Source organism: Lissotriton vulgaris, chromosome 2_1 (assembly GCF_964263255.1).
Source record: "Lissotriton vulgaris chromosome 2_1, aLisVul1.2, whole genome shotgun sequence".
NCBI classification, from domain to species: Eukaryota; Metazoa; Chordata; class Amphibia; order Caudata; family Salamandridae; genus Lissotriton; species Lissotriton vulgaris.
The window spans coordinates 337,232,215-337,250,599 of NC_141687.1; the positions used below are offsets into that span (position 1 = coordinate 337,232,215).

The following is an 18,385-nucleotide window of genomic DNA, read 5'->3' on the forward strand; positions in this document are numbered from 1 at the left end:
CAGTGGCCCAGATAGAGACTTCCTATTCTACGCAATGCTTCTGGCCAGAAGGGAAATTTGCAAGAAATGGGTTGAAGCAGCACCTCCCACGTACTCGGAGTGGCTATCTTCCATATATAAAACTTCAAAAACTGATTTGATTAGGCTGAAAAATTCAAAGAAAAAGAACATATGGAAAAAATTGTGCAATTGGACAGCGGTCTGATCCTTTTTTTTTTTTGTTGCTTTGTCTCCTATGATTAAGCCTCGAGGAAGCTCTTAAGCAGTGTCTAAGCCTGTTAAGACCAATGACACTAGTCCGGGTTAAGCCCTGAAGAAGAGTACAATCACCTTCCCCTGTAACAACAATGGGAGGATAGCTTCTGGATTGAAGTGGCTGTGTTGCTGGTAGAGCTGTGGGGCAAGAATCGAATTGTGGAGCCTTCCTCTCCAACTGGAGAAGCAGCAGCAGCCTATTGGTTTCAAGAGAGCTATGATTGGAGGCGAATGAGGGAAAAAAAAAAAAACAGCAGATTTCTTTGAAAACATGCATAATGCTCCACTGCAACATACCTAACCACTATACCCTCACCACCGCCGCCAGAATGGGCATGGCTCCTTTTCTATGTTTGTCCTTACTTCTTCTGTGATGCAACATTTAGGGCAGCAGCAGCACCCACACTGCAAAATTGTTCCAGCTGAAAATGGTTCCAGTAGGCTTGGGTTGGGTGCCTTTGACATTTTCATGCTTTCTGGCCTGGCTCGGTGCCTTTGTTTAACGTTTCCATGATTTCCAGCCTGGGTGCCTTTTGGTGACGTTTCCATGCTTTCTGGCCTGGGTCACTTTGTTTGACATTTCCATGATTCCTGGTCTGAGTAAAGTGTGAGATGTTCATGCTTTCTGCCCTGGCTGCTTATGTGTGACATGTCCTTGCTTTCTAGCCTGGGTGCTTATGTCAGGTCATCATTTACGATTTACTATGCTTTGAAAGTTGATACAGCTGAATATCTAATAAAAAATGTGTTGTGCACCATTTTGGTCTTTCTTTTTACAAAATGTTCTTGAGGGGAGAATTTGCCTCCCCCCAACACCTATAGCAGTTGTTAAGCTTGCTTGGTACACACTGTATGGGGGCTGGTCTAACAAAACTTGCGAGGGCTGCTTTGGGTTACCAGTCGATTAATTGATACGTTTTGTGACTGATAGAGTGAAACTAACTCTGCACACTGCCACCAACGTCACCCTGCTTTTGGAATAATACCTTTATGAACTCCAAACCCATTCAGACACTTGAAGTGACAAAGTGACTCATTTAACTGTATTGCATGATTTTATTCAGTTTATCTGTTTAGCGTGTTTTCACAGCATTTTGGTTTATTTTGTCACATAAGCTATGTAAAATTTGTATCTTTGAACTCATAGACTCTGTTAAAATTGGCCTACCCCAGTATTGTCCTTTACCCAAATCAGCACATAGAGCACTGGAATTGTCCCTTTTCAATGCACTAGGGATTCTAGTTAATTTATTCCAAAATGTGATTTGAATGCACTTTTGGTTTATAATCTTTTTCAAAATGTTCACAGGGCTGGAGAACCTCCTGTCAAAACCTTACTATGAGGAAGGCTCCCTTAGTGAAATTCAGATCGGGTATGGGGTATTATTACATCCGACTTTTAGCAGTGCCAGTTGAGCATATGGGTGGAGCTAATAGAGTAAGTGGGTGGAGCCAGTGGAGAAAGTGGGTGGAGCTGAAAAAACATAAGGTGTGGCCTCCAACAAACATTTGAGCACCTGCACTTTATATTTTCCAAATTAAGCACTGGTCCAAAGATATCAGTGTAGGTAGAAGGGTCAGACAAGGGTGTATTCTGGCCCCCCTCCTTTTTATCATTTAAATAAACAATTTATATAAATCACTAATTACACTAACCAATGATGTCCCCAGAATCAAAGGTAAAACCCTCCTGGTGCTAATATATGCAGATGATGCGGTATTAATTGGTCGCAACCAAATACACTACGCACTTTAGTCCAAGGATTTACAGATTTTTTGACTGGCCTAGATTTATGTGCAAATTTTAAGAAGTCTTTTATAATGTCGTGTACGCCAAGGAAATATCTGTTACATTTTATATCTGTGGGTGATCAATAATTAACCTGCGCTGCGAATGCTACCTGGTGTGAACACATGGCATATTGTAAAAATAACTTCTCGAGGGCCTTTAACTCAATCCTCAGTCTTCCCAGTCCTAAAAGATCTGGTATAATTCCAGTTATTTTAAAGATTTTTACGACTCAGTGTGTACCAATAGCTACCTATGGGGCATAGGGATGGGTTATTGCCAAATGTTCTTGCGTCCAAACAGAGGAAAATAGATTTTGTAGAAAAACTCTTGGGCGCACCAATCTCCACCCCCCTGTATATATGCCACAGCGAACTGAAATTAGGATACATTGAAGACTTTATAAGGGCCCGCCCCACACTATTCTGGCTAGCCATAATGAAGAACCCTGAAGCAACTCTTAAAAGGGATATAATAGATGATTGACTTTGTTGCGAGAAAGGAATGGACATTCCATGGCTTGCTTGGGGAGCTAAGTGCAAATCTTGGTAGACTGTTTTTTAATCCGAATACAGCCGGGACAATGGATAAAAATGTTTTAAAGTCAGCACTGTACGCACTTTATAGCACGGAAAGACTAGAAAGGGAATCTAAGAAACAAACTGTCGCAAAATGTATACCTATTGAGTACCCTGAGCACGGTCTACCAAGTTACATCTTATTACCGATGTCCCAATGGGAGAGAGGCCTTCTCTTCCGTTTAAGATCCGGGACTGTAAGATATTTGCTCTGCCTTCCCTCTGGATATAATGCAAAACTTGACTCCCTGCCCTGCCCATGTGATGGTCACAGAGGACAAACACTTTTACATTTTTTATTCTTTTGTAAATATTATATGAAATATGCACAATGGCTGTTAACTCCACTTTTTTTAAAACTGTCACCTATTGATTGAACTGATTTGCTCAGATGCTTTTGCACTTCCAGCTTTGAGCTGGATACACAACCAGGTGTGGCATCTTACTAGTATGCTACTGTTAACTCCTCGGGTCATAGTGCCAGCAGCATACAGAGCTCTGAAAACGGTAGTAATGGTCTTCCCTTTCATCACTAATTCTTCCCTCTGTGGCTATACTCCTCAGGGAGGTGCTTAAGGAGGTCTTACATCTTGTTCCAGTGAACCCTGTCTGGGCATTTACACACTTACATGCAGCGTGGACCACAAGGGAGTTAGGAGACACGTGGCCAGGTATGTAAGTCGAGTCATTAAGAGAGAGCATATATTTAACCACCTGGTGTGTTACTACCCTTGCTTAGGCAGGCTCTCTGAAGGTTTTTGTGGTGGTTTTGAGCATACCCTTGAGCATAGGTAAAAAATGAACTGTGTGCTGGTTCTTGTATAGCGCCTCCACAAGAAAGTTAGTGCCCTCCTGGTGGACTAGCATGTCCATGTTGTGGAATGTGGATTCCCTCTGTAGGACTTCATAATATGCTATAATATCATCTGGAGAGGTAAGTCTAGCTGGGTACAGATCTGTATCACCTGGGGGATTCGATCATTATAGTCATCCCATTGGTTGTCTGTAAGCACTGGGTCATAAGGTGCATCAGAGGGGCTGTAAGAAACTGGATTACTGATTGAGGGGATGACTTTACTCAAGCAGCAACCACAGTCCTTGTCAGGGTGAGGACAAGAAACTCCAAAGTAACCTGTGCTCAAAACTGTGGTAGCACTGCAAAAAGCAGTCAGACTTAACTTAGAGGCGATGTGTAAGGTGCTTAAGCAGCACTTCAAACAGTAATAAAGTGAAAATGCATAACACAAAAACTAGAAAACCAATTCCGAAAAATTTTGCTAAATGTAATAAATTATTCAAGACCAAACCGACAAAATTCCTACCAGTAGAAACGGAGATAGGGCATTTTAAAGATAAAACAAGATACTTACCTGTACACTGTGGTACTGCAGTATTCATATCTTTCATAGATTCCCATGCGGCCCTCCCTCCTCCCCGTCTAGGCTTGCCACTTCTGATCTCATGTTATTTCTTACCTTAGCACACTTGTGCGCGAAATCTGAGGTCTGACGGCTCGGATTGGAGAGTTGAGGTCTAGGGCTGGTCTGTGATTGGCCGAAGTTTGGACCTACATAAGGAGGCTGATGACTGACAAAGTTTGTCTTTCCTTTTGGATGGTTTCTAATTACTTCAATATTGGTACTTTTCTAACTACCGCAGGACTCCAACCATGACTGAGAAGATACAAGCAAGCGGAAGCTCGAATCTCTGAAGCTTTTTCCATAATGTCATGGAATCCTCCAATGTCTTGAGGGTGAGAGTTTGCTGGTGACGGTGATCGAGATGGAGTCGTGGGCAATATATATTGATCCCATTCAACACCTGCAGGAGTATCTTGAAGAAGTTCTCCTTCTGGCTGGTTTTCTCCATCACTCTCTGCGAAATCCTTATTGTGATAATTGGGGGAGATCGCACCTTTTGTCCTGTAGGCGTAGGTTGAACTACCTGAACTTGGGTAGGAGCGCCTCAAGTATTTGAGGCAGGAGCATTAGCTTCAGGAAAACGACAATAATAGTCGTTGATCATGTGACAAGAGAAACAGGCATTGAGATGGACTCTTCCCTCTCCTCTTGATGCGGTTCTTCTTCTTCCTCAGTCTTATGATTGTTGGAATGACTCATATCTTTTTGATTCAGCTACTGGACGATCTTTGAAAGAGTAAACCTCTTGAGTTTCTTGGCACTCCTCTTCATCAGTCTCCTGACTCTTAATTTGTATCTGAGAGGGACTGTTTTGTGGTGATGAATTAGCCACCTCCAAATTTCCTGGGTTGTTCTGATAGTGTGAGACCTTGTTTGGCAAGGTAAAACATTGTTGTGGTATCATCTGTTCTTACTAGAACAGAGCATCCCTAGATCCGGGGAAAGAAAGGACTGTGGCCCCAGAAACACTGCCTTTAGCTCTAAAATGTTGGTGTGAACGTGCTTCTTGAAGGGACCATTGTCCGTGTATTTGCAGCTCCTGAAGATGCGCCCCCCCAACAGTCCATTGAGGCTGATCTGGTTGAAACACGAGGCCTAAAGAGATATTGATTTTCTTTTCCCAACATGAGAGAGACTGTTTCATTGCCTGGGAGAGAGAGATGATGTCCTTGATAGAGCTGTGCATCTGCACCCACTGCATGTCCAACTGCTCCTGCAGAGGCCTCATGTGCAGCCGACAATTTGGATTGAAAGGGATGCATTATGATAGCATCCCCAGTAAGGACTTGTATACTCTCACAGAAGTGTAGAAGGGATGCTAAGTGCATTATCTTGAGCTTCCGTTCTGAAGTGGGTTATGCCTTCATTGATCTAGTGTCTAGAAGCGCTCCTAGAAACACACGCTTCTGGCTTGGAACCAAATGTGACTTCTCCACGTTGAGCTGTAACCCCAGAGACTAGAAGAGCTGCCGACAGGCCGGTGTAGATTTTTTGGCAGAGTGAAATGTAGCCCCTTTCATCAACCAATCGTCCAGGTAGGGGTAAACCTAGTGGCCCTGCCTTCTCAAAAAAGCTGCTACCGTAGCCATACATTTCGTGAAGACTCTGGGAGCTGAGCGAAGCCTGAATGGTAACACTTTGAACTGGTAGTGATCTCCAGCCACCTTGAATCTCAGGAATTGGCGATGTTTTGTATGAATGGTAATGTGAAAGTAAGCATCCAAGAGATCGAGGGACGCTAGATAATCTCCCTGGTTAGTTAATAAAAGAATCTCCTGGAGAGACAGCATTCTGAACGACTGCATTTTGATATATTTGTTTAGCTGCCTTAGTTCCATTACTTGCCTCCATTTTCCGCATTTTTTCTTTATTAAAAAAAACTTGAAATAAAACCTTTCCATCGCAGTCCGAAACGCACCTTTTCTATCGCCCCTTTCTTTAGTAGAGTTGAAATCTCTTGCCTTGACAAGAGCAAGTGATTGTGATGTGTTTTCCTTGGAGGTGGAGTTCGAGCTGGGTTTGTGGACAAACTCTAAAGAGTGGCCGTGTTGTATGCACTCATGTCCAGCACTCATTTGTCCCTTGTGATGGATTGCCATTGGTTCAGAAATGGAGAGAGGTGATGAGACTGAAGACATTGAGAACGAAATCAGGTGACCGGAGGAGAAACGTCGCTGACGTCTTGCAGAATCCAAGTTTTGCTCGTCCTGCAGGCTTAGGTCTAGCTGATTGCTGATTGTAAGAAATGTTGGAGATACGAAACTGCTGCTGTTGTTGTCCTCCATATTGTGATCTGTAGCCTTGCTGACCATATGGCTGATATCTGTAAGACTGGTAAGACGGTCTTTGCTCGAATTGACCTCTACCTCCTCGAAAGGACTGGAATAGCCTTTGTTGCAGCGTGCCCAAGGAACGTGCAGTTTCAGTATCCTTTTTAATGCCCTGTAGCTCTTCGTCTACGTGCTTTCTGAAAAGATTTTTTCCATCGAAGGGCAAATCCATTACCTTAGATTGGACCTCAGGATGCAAAGACGTCGCCCTCAACCAGCCCTGCCTGCGGACTGCGGCACCTGCCATTTTCCTGAAGGCAACAGAAGACAAATCCATTGCGGTCAATCGCCTTCGAAGACACTCTGGCACCCTCCTGCAAGAGGTCCTTTGCTTCTTTCTTTTTATCCTCTGGGAGGAATTCAAGAAGAGGAGCCAGATCTGACCATAACTGGCGGTCATACCTTCCTAAAATTGCTAAGGCATTAGAGGCCTTGATAGCAGTAGCTGCCATAGTTGCAAAATGTTTGCCTATACTGTCCAGGCGCTTGCCTTCCCTGTCTGGAGGCACTGCACAAGGAGATTTGGGATTCCTAGAATGCCTCTAGACAGCCTGTATTATAGCGTAATCTGGACGAGGATGACAAATTAAACATGCTGGTGCAGAATCAGGAGCCTTGTATTTCTTTTCCATCCTCGGTAACACAGTCGAAACAGAGGCTGGATTCTTCATTATCTTTAAACCCTCAATCCAAATAAAATCAACAATTGGGATAGATCGAACAGATTTCTTTGATGCGTCCTTAAAATCGTTAAGAAAACATTTGGTATTCACCACAGGTAGAGGCAAATCAAACCTCTTGGAGACTCTCTCACGCACTTCATGGGAGCCCCCGATGTCTCCTGGGGGAGAAGTCGCCGGGGAAGGTGAAGATGACGGAGAAGATGGAACCACATAATCATCCCATTCTTGGCCAAGAAGGTCCGTATCCTGCATACATTATTTAATGTACAGCTCTGGTACACATAGTACCACCTTATTCGAGATTTGCAAGAAAATAAAATATGCCAATTTGGTATAAGACTATTCTGCCGTGTTTTAAGGAGAGAGCGCAGGCACTGGCAAACTGCGGAGAGTCCCAAAAGCCAACAAAAAATTGTTCAGAACCCAATATGAAAGAGGGGACAGCTGTAGTGGTGGTGAAGGTAGAGTAGGTAGTGGTAGAAGAGGAGCAAACGGGAGAGGGGTGATATAGGCCCAGGCTGAATTTCAATTACGTCTGAGTAATCTGAAACATTTCTGTTATTCCACGTTACTCTTTGTTGCAAAATTACCAATAATTTGATTACTCCTGCTTGTATAATTAATACTCATTTGTGGGAAGGGGGAACCCTGCTGCAAGAGCACATTTAGCAAGCATGAACCCCGCTCGTGCCTGCTATTCATGTTCTGCTGCATTTAGTGCTATTTCTTAGCGCGCAAAATGCATCCTTTCGTCAATTGTGGACATAAAGGTGCATTTTGCACTAAGAAAGTACCACTCTGTTGCATTTAGTGCTATTTCTGGGACAAAATGCATTCCTGCATCCATTTTGGACGCAAGGAGGCACTTTTGCGCCAAGAAATAGTGCTAAAAGCAGAATTACCCTTGCGCAATTCTGTGTAATCTCACAGAATTCTTGGGCAATTCCACATGATTATGCTACATGGAATTATGTAAGTTATGCCCATTCTTAGGCTGGTGCCTTTGTCTGTGTCTCTTGTGCTTGGAAGCTGAAGGGGGCTCTAGAGAAATGTCATCATTGTAGATGAGCTTCATCTGCTTGGTAGAGATCTTGTCCATCTGCAGATGAGCAAACAGACTTTTCAGCGCCAAGAATTGAAGAGGTTTTCAGCACAGATTGTGCTCTCGGAGTTGAAGGAGTTCTTGCATTGGTTTGGCACCAAGATAGACTTTGGTGCCGGAGGCAAGGGCCCTCGCTGCTTCGAAGGGCCCCAGGGCTTTGGAGTACCTTCGGTCTCAAGGGATACGCTGAGACGGTGCCTGGAATGGGTGGAGTTGAGAGTTGATGCTCCGAAGGCTTCGGTCGGTGCTCTGCCTCAACTTGGGACCATGGTGCTGGCCTGATTATGTGTCACAACTGAAATCTTCATCTGTGAGGTGCTGTCTGTTCTTGCCCCAATTCGGAGTTGAAAGAGAAAACCGCCTGCAGGCTAGGTGACTGGAGGAGGTGTGCCTCTTAGGGGCCAACTTCTTTTCTACCTCTTCACAGTGTCCCGTGAAGGTGATGTCGGAATCCCGTCTCTGCCTCCCTTGTGTCCACCTCTACTCATGTCAGTACCAAAGAGTCATCTTTGAACGGAAGGTGAGGCAGGCCTCGCAAATGGTGTCGTAGGGGTTGGAGAAGAGGCAGAGATTGAACGCCTTATGGTGATTTGTCCACGGAAATATCGAGAGGCAGTGGAGGCAGTACTGGAAAGGTGTCCTTTGAATTACTGTATGTGCATTCTCCATGACAAAGTCTTCGAGGCAAGAGGTGCAGAGCCCCATAAAGGACACAAGGCCCTTACGGTAAGGCGTCAATGGAAGGCTGGTGCCTGTGGAACGGCATCTGTAGAACCAAGCTAAGTCAAACAGCTCCCGCTGAGCAGAGCTTCTTCCTTTGATCCTGGAATTAAAACAAGCAATTGGGTCGAAGAAAAACATTGCAAGTCTCCGAACAAAGAGCCCTGACAATACACGACTGAAACCAATGGTGGAAAAAAAACAATCTAACATGGAGCGTGGACATGGAGAATGCCTATGCGCATTGACAACTAAGGGAGGAGTCACTAGAACTCAAGATGTGAAAGACTTCTTTGAAGAAAAACAACTTACAAACGTCCAAGCCTAAAGCTACCTGGCAGGTGTATGCAGCTCAAGTGTCCCTACAGCAGCATATGTAAAACTATATAAAAAAAATCATTGATTTACAGTAAAATGAACCGCCACTAACAAACAATATTGGCCTAGGACTCCACACAATGGGGATCTAAACTTTATCAAATGTTAAAATGTCCACAAATGTGATGGTGGACGTAGCGATCCCAGACAAAAATCTGTGGGAAATAGACTTAAGAGGGGCCAGTGATGAAGACTGCTAGCATTATGGTCAAGCCCAGACTCTGCACATCTCTATAATTCTGACAGAAACGACTTCACTTCAAATCTATACATCAGGCATACTATGACCCAGTTCTACGGCACATATTTGATATTGCCACTAGTCCAGAGAGTCATAAATGTGCATATTCACAGGCAAACTTCATCGGTCTAGCACAATATTGTTCTAATACACTGTTTGGGGGTAAATTAAAATATACAATCTCTACAATTATTCAATAGCATCTTTGATTTTCTCTGCTGTTGTTACTACTTGGATAGGTTGCAGAAATGAGTACACCAGAAAGGAAATGCAGGGCCTATTTTGCTCTTGGCTAAGCAGCAGTAGATAATGATAATTACATGGGTGAGGAAACCACGCCCAAGAATGGGTGAAGGATGCTGAGGTCTGTCATGAGAATGTAGACAGATATGCAGCTTTAAAAACCTATGCTTGCGGTACATTAGGGGGCCTCTAAGCACATATCTATGCGACGCTGGAGCTATGTTAGGAACGGACATTCAATTTACCTGCATGATGCTACTAGATTTAGAGAGGTTTCCAAACCTCTCTTGATCTAAGGAATCAGAGTCGTATTTTATCTGGGCGTGACCGGTCTCATACCTTCCACAGGATTGCTTCTGAGTGCGCCTATTGCAATTGGATATGCGCATCACATAACTGCCTTGCACACAAGAGGGATATGATGTCCTGAGTGATACTATGATGCCTCTCTCTCTCTGGAGGTTTATCTCGATTAGGAGTTTGTTGTAAAATGAATAAAACCATTTAACAATATTAACTAGTGTGCTATGTTCAGATTCTGGCTTCCTTTCGCTCTGCCAATAAATGCTATGGATGAGAAGATGGCCCTTGTGATCCCAAGATCACTGGTTTGAAAACTGGCTTTTTTCATTTTCTTTTTTCATTTGATAAATACCTCAATCTTCAATATGGCTTGCCGGCGCTTGTAACAAAGGATAGGCCAGTTCACACAGAATTAAAACCTGTGGAGGATAGTGGTCAATATTTCACCATTTGGGATTGGCCTGAGTTCTTAAAGAGGAATGTTGTTCACAGCAATAGGAAGGGTGAGATCTTACACCGCTGTTAGGGGATGAAGGAGCCTATGGAGTGTGGCCAGGTAGAATGGAGGTTGTAATGTGGGAGATTGCTTGTGAGGCAGGTGCTTTTGTGGCAGTGCCATAGTCTGCAGTGTGGCTGTTAAGGCCAGTCAATCATATACACAGATGTTTTAGGATACATATTTGCTGGTACCCAGTCAATGATGTGATTCCATCGAAGGTACAAGTTAGCTTTTAGGGTGGCAGCAACTGTCATGTTGCACTGTGCAGTTTTAACTGATATATAACTTGAAGACAGTACACACTGCGCTATGGAGCTCAGAAAGTGTGCCTGCAAACCTGACAGACTGTTGTTTCAAAGTAAGGCTGGACAAAGCAGCCATTATCACAGGGTAGGTTTGCGTGACAATTCGGACAAAGCACGCCCATGCTAGACAATGGTCAGTATGGACTTATGCAGAACTAAATCCACAGCAACCCTTTCGGGAAATGGTCTGTACTGAAAAACGTCTTCAGGCTGGGTTCAGTTGGGTGTCTTTAGATGTAAGAACGCCTGGCTAAACAAGTGGGTACATAATCTCCAACGGCACATTCTTATTAAAACTTTGCAAATCAGGCTTCCTTTGTGGGCTATTGCTGGATGAAAAGAAAAAGAATACAAGCACACCAATGTTTTGTTTTAGGTTTAATATTCACATTGTAAACAATAAGTTTCCTCAATCACAGAATTTTTTGTAAAAGATGAAAACTGTACAAAAATGCCCTTAAAAACGTGTATTACTTTTTTCAGTATTTTTTCCATTTTATTAATAGTAAAAACAGCTTGAGCTCTGAGTGTTTGAGATGTTGTGTCTCCCCCCTCAATTTCAAGTTACACATCTGGTCTGCTTATGCTCAGCAGCTGTGTCGCAGCTCACGTGTTGAGCAAGGCGATAAAAACCTCAGCAGTGCAACATTGCTTCTGATTGTTTAAAATAATGTTTTTTAAAAACCCAGGCTCAGTATCACCTGAAATACACTGAAATAACGACCAACCCCCCTTTGCGACACTAGCGGTACAGTTCTCCCATTCAGGAGGTGCACCTGTTGCACCAAACGTATGGAGGGGAAGGGCTCATGAAGCACTCTCGAGTTCTCCTAGTCTGATTGCATTGTTCCAGCAGGCTGGTTTAAAGTGCACCATCTGCTAGGGATGTCCTTGACACAGAAAACAGGGCTACACCAGAACTGGAAAGGCCACTGATGGTACAGATTGGCTGTTAGTTTGTACCACCACAAGTACTGAGCAGCCTACAGATTGTTTCTACACCTGTGATTGAATTGCTTTAACGCAGCCCAGGGTTTTTCTTCATATCGGCTGAATTCTGACAGGTAGGAGAAGTGCACTTCATGCTTATATCCACTTTGGTCATCCATCAAACATACAGGCGGACCTGCCCACATTACACCTGCCCTGAAGCCACCCTTACACCCCCGAGTTTGAATCAGCCTCACGAGTGTGGCTTTGAACTCTTAGGGGAGCGGTGCCAAACTCTGGTTTCTGTTGCGTTTGTGCAGAATACATGCTATGGAAACATTGCACACGCACCCCTGTGCCACGGTGAGATGGAGATCAGTTAACATCTTTGCTCAAAGACACTCTAATCATTACTCCATTTCCCCACATAAATAGGATTAAGTGATAATGCTATAGAGGGATTGATCAGCCTCTGAGCTCCCTTGTAATGTGGATAGGGCCGAGGAGCCTCGGTATCCGCCTCCATGTTGTGGTGGCTCGAGAGTCCCACCACAAAGAAGGTTTTATAGCTGCACTGTCGTGCATTATGTCTACCCAAGGAATTTTCCATTCCTCCTGCCATAGGGTCATTGTTTAACGGTTCGAAGGTGCCCTCCAATTTGGACGTTCTGGTTGGTCTAGCATCCATCGTCGTGGCAAAGGACTAATCATGCAAATTGGATTTACCCAACTGAAGCTTTTCGCCACTGCACCCAGTCACCAACCAGACAAAGCGGCCCATGAGAAGTTTGGGAAAGAAGGATGGCCGGTGTATGAAGATTGTAAGTTCTAGCAGCATAAGGACAGGCTTCCCAGCATAAAATAACCCTGTTATCCGCTACACATGGCCCTGTGCAAATCCCTAGGACATGAAATATATTCTGCCGTGCTAGGCAGCAGTAAGGTGAACATTAAACCCAAGAGCAAGTTCAACGACTGCAAAATCCTCAGCAGCTAAGATGCATGAATTGGTCACACCCAACAGTTGCCCTAACAGTCACTCACACACTCTGAAACCTTCCCACAAACACAGCTCATGCAAGGCCATCCCACACACCCACACGACGTTGCAAGACAAATGTGTTCCAAAGGCACCCCCACCCATGGGAAATGATGGTGCTCAGCAGATTTGTGTGTAAGGAAAGTGCTATTAAAGGGAGCCATGAGCTGTATATCTCTGCACACCAATCAACTCATCCATCTCCTAAGAGTGTACCTCCTTCAAACATTCAAGAACCCTTACCAAATCAATATGCTGTGCCCAGGACCACAATTCCGGAGGCTGAGCATCTGGCATCAAAATATAGGTGGCGCAAGCTAGTGGAACATGATTCCACTCAAACTGGCGCACTCCTGGGCATTAGCAGAGCTGCAATTGCCAGAACCAATGACCACTATAGGACACAGATGTAAATATTTCCTAAAGAAGTGTCAGACAAGACCCAGAAATATGCTTCACGGGTCACTCTTTCAGAAGGGATGAAAACCCAGACCACCTTCAAGAATATTTTAATGGCTACACACCGCTACTTACCCTGGCTGGGTAAAGACTATTGTATGCCCACAATGGAATAAAGAGGAAAAGACGATGCACAATGGATTCCCTTGCAGTACAGTCCACAGCTGGTGGTTTCACACATCAAACTGCTCACTTCTCCCCCACATAACACAGGCAGCAGACAGCTGCACCACCTGCCAATCAAGTGGGCACTGTAATGGGAGACCGCGCAACTGGTCCAAGAAACAAAAAAGCTGATCCCCGCATCATTTCTTGCATTGTGACTGGCTAATCCTGCAATCGCCTCCTATTCCCTCCATATGGACCTGCTCTGCCATCGCTACATTTAATGGTGGCACTTCAGAGACATGTAACAGACTGAAGTCTACAAGAGCAGAACCTTTTTTTGTTACTTTTCCTTGTGCAAGAGTGATACAACGAGGTGGTCACAGCTGACTTTCACTTACCGAGGGACATAGAAAAAACATTGCACACTTTTTTCTTTTCACTTTTTTGCGTGCAGAAATACCTGCCTGAAGCTAACCAATCGCCCCAAAGACCTAGTCTGTTAACACCACATACGTTGCAAGTCCTCTTGAAGGTGACGCGTGGACTACCTTCTGGTACTGGGTAAGCAGACACAACTTCACTGTCAAGTGCACAGTTTTGCTAATAAGCAGCCGAGGACGTTAGCTTGAGGCCCCTGGGAGGTTTTAGGGGCGATCTACAAGACAGCAGTTTTGGCGAATCATTTGGCAGAAGCCACTCGCTGGTTGGCTTTTGTATTTAATGGCAAGGCCGCTCAGGATAGGTAACCATCACTGCGCACATCCACATCCAGACACACAACCGAGTACACCGGGATTCAGCTATTATTTCCAGTTTACAGCAAGCAACCTTGCCCGTTTACACAAGAACTATTTATAGATCAACACTCCCTCCCACACACATTTTTATAAAAGAAAAAAAGATTTATGCACATATGATATATACAATTTTGTAGAGAGAACACAGAAAATGTCATCTCTCCAACTAGTCAAAATATAAAAAAACAAGGCTTTACATCCAGTTCAGAAGATACACACTTCATGTAACAATTTAAAATGTCACTGGTTTAAAAAACACAAAAACAAAAAAAAAAACAAGTAGGCAGCATTGACAAGGAGAAAGACAGGTAGAGGGAGTGAAATGACAAGGGTGTCTATGGTACAGATGAAAGGCAAACAAAGATATGGCCGCTGATTCCGAAGAATCACAGCAGCATTCAAGTAATGAGAGGGCCGAGCCCTGCACAATGATTCCTGTTAAAAAGACCACATACACCATCTTCGGACTGCTGCGCGCAACCGGCAGTGCTTCAATTTCAAACTACCTGCACAAATAAAAAAGACGTATTTCACTGGTTTGAACAGGAAGGGGGCGCCAACGACTGCAGTGGAGTGGGAAGTACTGAAATCCCTAATTTGGAGGCGTTTCTATCAAGTGTGCTTGTCCGGTGTTTTGGTGGGGGAATCCTCACACTTTTCTACAGTGTCCAATGACGAGTCCACCGCAAAGGCCACGCAAGCCCACAGTCCAAACAGGTCTGGAGCTCAAAGTTTGTAATAAAAAGGCACCCTATGGCCTTGGCTGATTTTGGAACCTGCCCAGTCTTTGGGCATGCTGCATCCCTTTGCTGAAGGCAGCTTGCTGCTTAACCTTTTTAATTTTAGAACGGACTGTTTTCTAACTAGCACAAGCAACACCGTAAGAGAAAGAACTTCTCTCAAATTAACGAAAAGGCAAAAGGCAAAAGTCAGACCAAATAAAGTGGCCCAACGAAAATGAGAAGACGCTGGAACCTCTGGACGAATATTCCCTTGTTCGAATATTCCGATAGAGTCCAAAAGAGCAGCTTTTTGCTGTAAAACTTCCTGAACTTAAGACTATGCCGGCACCTCGAGCTCTCGGACGAGGGCCCTTCACTCTGGGGTGTTTGCCAGCCCATTGCACAAGGCACAATGCCACCTTGCCCTGCAAATTGTAAACGCAGCAATCTCCGTCTTGATGAAGGTGTTCTTTTTTAACAGGCTTTTGAGGTTGTTTTGGATTAGAAAAATGTCAAATTAAACTTATAAAGGCCTACAGTCAAGAGTTGCACACGCACTAAAACAATTTCCAAACCCAACATGCAACAGGAACAAGAAAATAAAGACAAATAGAAGAATAAAATCAACCAATAAAGTGCATGTTCCTCACATATTACACCTGTCCCTCAAAAACTCAACAGAAATATGACAGCACATAGGATGCAGTGGAGGACAGGGTCACATGGTGTTGTACAGTGGGTTGGTCGTCCGCTTCCTCTCGTTTCGCTTCTCATTTGTCCGTCTGAGTTTGCGCACAGGGTGAGTCCTACTGTGCTGCTGCTGGGGTACTGGTGCAACAAAAGGGGTTGGGCAGAAAGCGTCTAGTACCTGCAGCCGGGGAAGGTGCTCTTCGGAGCTAGTCAAGCGAGAAGCTGCGCCAGGACAGGATTCCTGAAGGGCCACTACAAACTCTTTGGCATACTGCACTGGTGGCTTCTCCACAGGCCGGCTCTGCACCACGCACTCGGCCACTCGAAGCTGCTCCACAAAGTGGCGGGTGGGTTCTGGGTCTGTGGTGTCTGGGAGGGAAATTATGCAGAGCTTTTCGGGAGGGTCCTCTATGCCGCATTCTGAGGCTGGCTCACGCCTTCCCGGCGCAATCCGCAAGGGACTGGGGAAAAAGTCAGAGTAAGCCTGAGTGGTGTCGGAGCTGACAGACTCCCTTTCAGACAGGTCATCCTTTGAGAGCTCCAGGCAGCCGAGTTTGGCGAGGGAGGCAGAGCGTTTCATCTGGGATGGGGTGGTAAGACCGGCCTGTCGAATCCGAGCCTCTATTTCCCTCGCTCGCTGCTTCACCACACCTGGTCCGCTGCCCAGATCCGTGATGCTGTTGCTGCTCGAGCTGTGTGGGAGACCATAGCACACAGAGGAAACATCCAGGACTTCTCGTAGCTCCCTTATGTTTTCGGTTAGGCGACTGATCAGGTTTAGATCTTCACTGCTTAGTGGAGTCAAGGCACCTTCACTACCTACATGTGGTGAACCCACCATGCCTTCAAACACAGTAGGGACATAGTCCACACACATTGGCACTGCCTCAGGGTCATCGTCGGTACTTGTGTACTGTTCCGTCACACCCTCCAAGACCACCACATGCTCGAAGTCAGGATAATCTGCGTTTGTGAATGGATAGTGTGGGTCTGGGCTTCTAGGACGAGTGGCATCTAGTGCCTCCATGGGGCACCGGTTTTGTTCCAGGGGGCTGCCAACAGTGAACGTGGCTTTTTTGATATCTGGCATCTCCCATTCAGAAGTAGATAAAGGCATAACGTTTAAATTGTCAAAAGAGTCTTGAACGGACCTGGGAGTAGGGACACCAACATCTGTAGGCAGTTCGTTCTCCGGAGTGACCTGCTCATTCCTCTCCGCTACAGGGGAAGAGAGCTTTTCATTAGAATCAGGCGGCCGTACCACATGGGTATACTCAATGATTTCGATCCTCTTTGGAAGTTGGCTAGGAAGAGCCTGACGGTCCGAATCTTCAAGTAATACTAAAGTCCTGTGCTCCAGCAGGGAACCCTCCTGTTCAGTGGTGGGGGCTGTGGGAGGGGCATCTGGCTTAGATTGTGCAGCATGTGGCTCCAGCAGCAAAGATGAGTGTGCATCTGCAGGAAGCCCGCATGGGTGAGGTAATGTGGCCTTGGACCCAGTGCTCTTCCTCTTCAACTTCTCCTGACTGTGCTCCTTTGGAGCGGGGTCAGGCAGGGTCTCTTCATTTTTAGAGTTTTTGCGGGTGAGTATTGTACATATGGGGGATGCAAGTAGGTGCTCCTGCTCCTGCCGCAAGCGTTCCTCAAATTCCAGGGTTGCCCGCCGGACAGAACCGGGGCACCACTTTAGAGCTGGGTTGGGATCCTGGTGCATGAGGTCATGTTGGTCGTCCAATGGATCGCCTTCCTCAGAGTCTTCCTCGGGACAGTGAATGTCCTGCAGTTCTTCTCGACTCTGCTTTCCCATGCCCACTACATCATCCAGTGCCACAGCAGACACAATTGCCTCTTGCTTGTTGTTATTTCTTTCAGCCACAAAGGTGGTATCTGCTGACACCTCATGGATCGTGTTCCTCTTTGGTGTTAAGGCTTGACTTGATATATTATCCGTTTTGAGCGGCAAATGGCCAACTGCTTGATTGATGGATTCAATTTCTGTGATTATTTCCTTTACAGAAATCACATTTTCTGAGATGGACCTTGGTAAATGACCGTGGGCAATCAGTTCTGGGATGTCCTGTAAAAAGAAAGAAAACTGCAATTAATGTTTAATCTCTAAAAGTGATGTGTTTTCTTAGCTGTGCTTTTCATTAACAAAATCTTTAATAAGCCACTATCGATCGAGCAGCGCCTGTAGCCTGACCCAAGTGGCATCTGCCTTCCAGGAAATGGTCAGGCAGAAAATCCATCAGAGGACAGGCAAAATCTGCAGTCAAGTGCAGACAGCACCTGGTGAGAGTTACAGGTGAGTGTTGTCGGGAACACAGATGGGAATTCAACAAGCCAAAATATGGGTTTGACACCTGCATTCATCTGTTCTTTGGTAATTTTCAATGCTTGCAGAAATAGCCAAAGATCAAATGAAAGTATTATATGTGTGGTTACACAGTTTTCTTTAGAAACATGTTATTTTGTAATAATCTGGTGTTCCCCACCCGGAAGATCGCTGGGAGTGCTAGCAGGACTATGGCATCCGTAAACCTACAAGAGGAAGATGTCAAACCAGAAAAGATTCAGTAAGCCTGAACTTGGTGTGAAAAGACTGACATGCCAAAAAGGGTGTAGAGTGAGAGTACATGTAAGAGGAGTTGGTCTTTCAGGTAGCTATGATCTCAAGGACATCAATAGTCAGGATCCCCAAACAATGTTTTATTAATGTAGGAACCATAGCTTTTTTACCTCTTTTGAACACACACTTTGGTGAGAAGCGAGGAGCACGTGTTCAAGAGCCTG

At 45.0% G+C, this 18,385-nt stretch overlaps 1 protein-coding gene across 4 annotated transcripts in view; it reads right to left on the minus strand.

The window, feature by feature from the left end:
* Positions 1-11,212: 11,212 nt before the first annotated feature.
* The window catches only part of SSH2 (slingshot protein phosphatase 2), a 710,072-nt gene continuing 702,899 nt past the window's right edge, over positions 11,213-18,385 (minus strand). For all 4 annotated transcript variants that reach the window (XM_086955081.1, XM_086955083.1, XM_086955082.1 and 1 more), the window contains one exon: positions 11,213-17,669. In XM_086955081.1, coding sequence (XP_086811207.1) covers positions 15,621-17,669 — 2,049 coding nt within the window. In that variant the 3' untranslated portion in view covers positions 11,213-15,620. The remainder of the gene's footprint in view (positions 17,670-18,385) is intronic.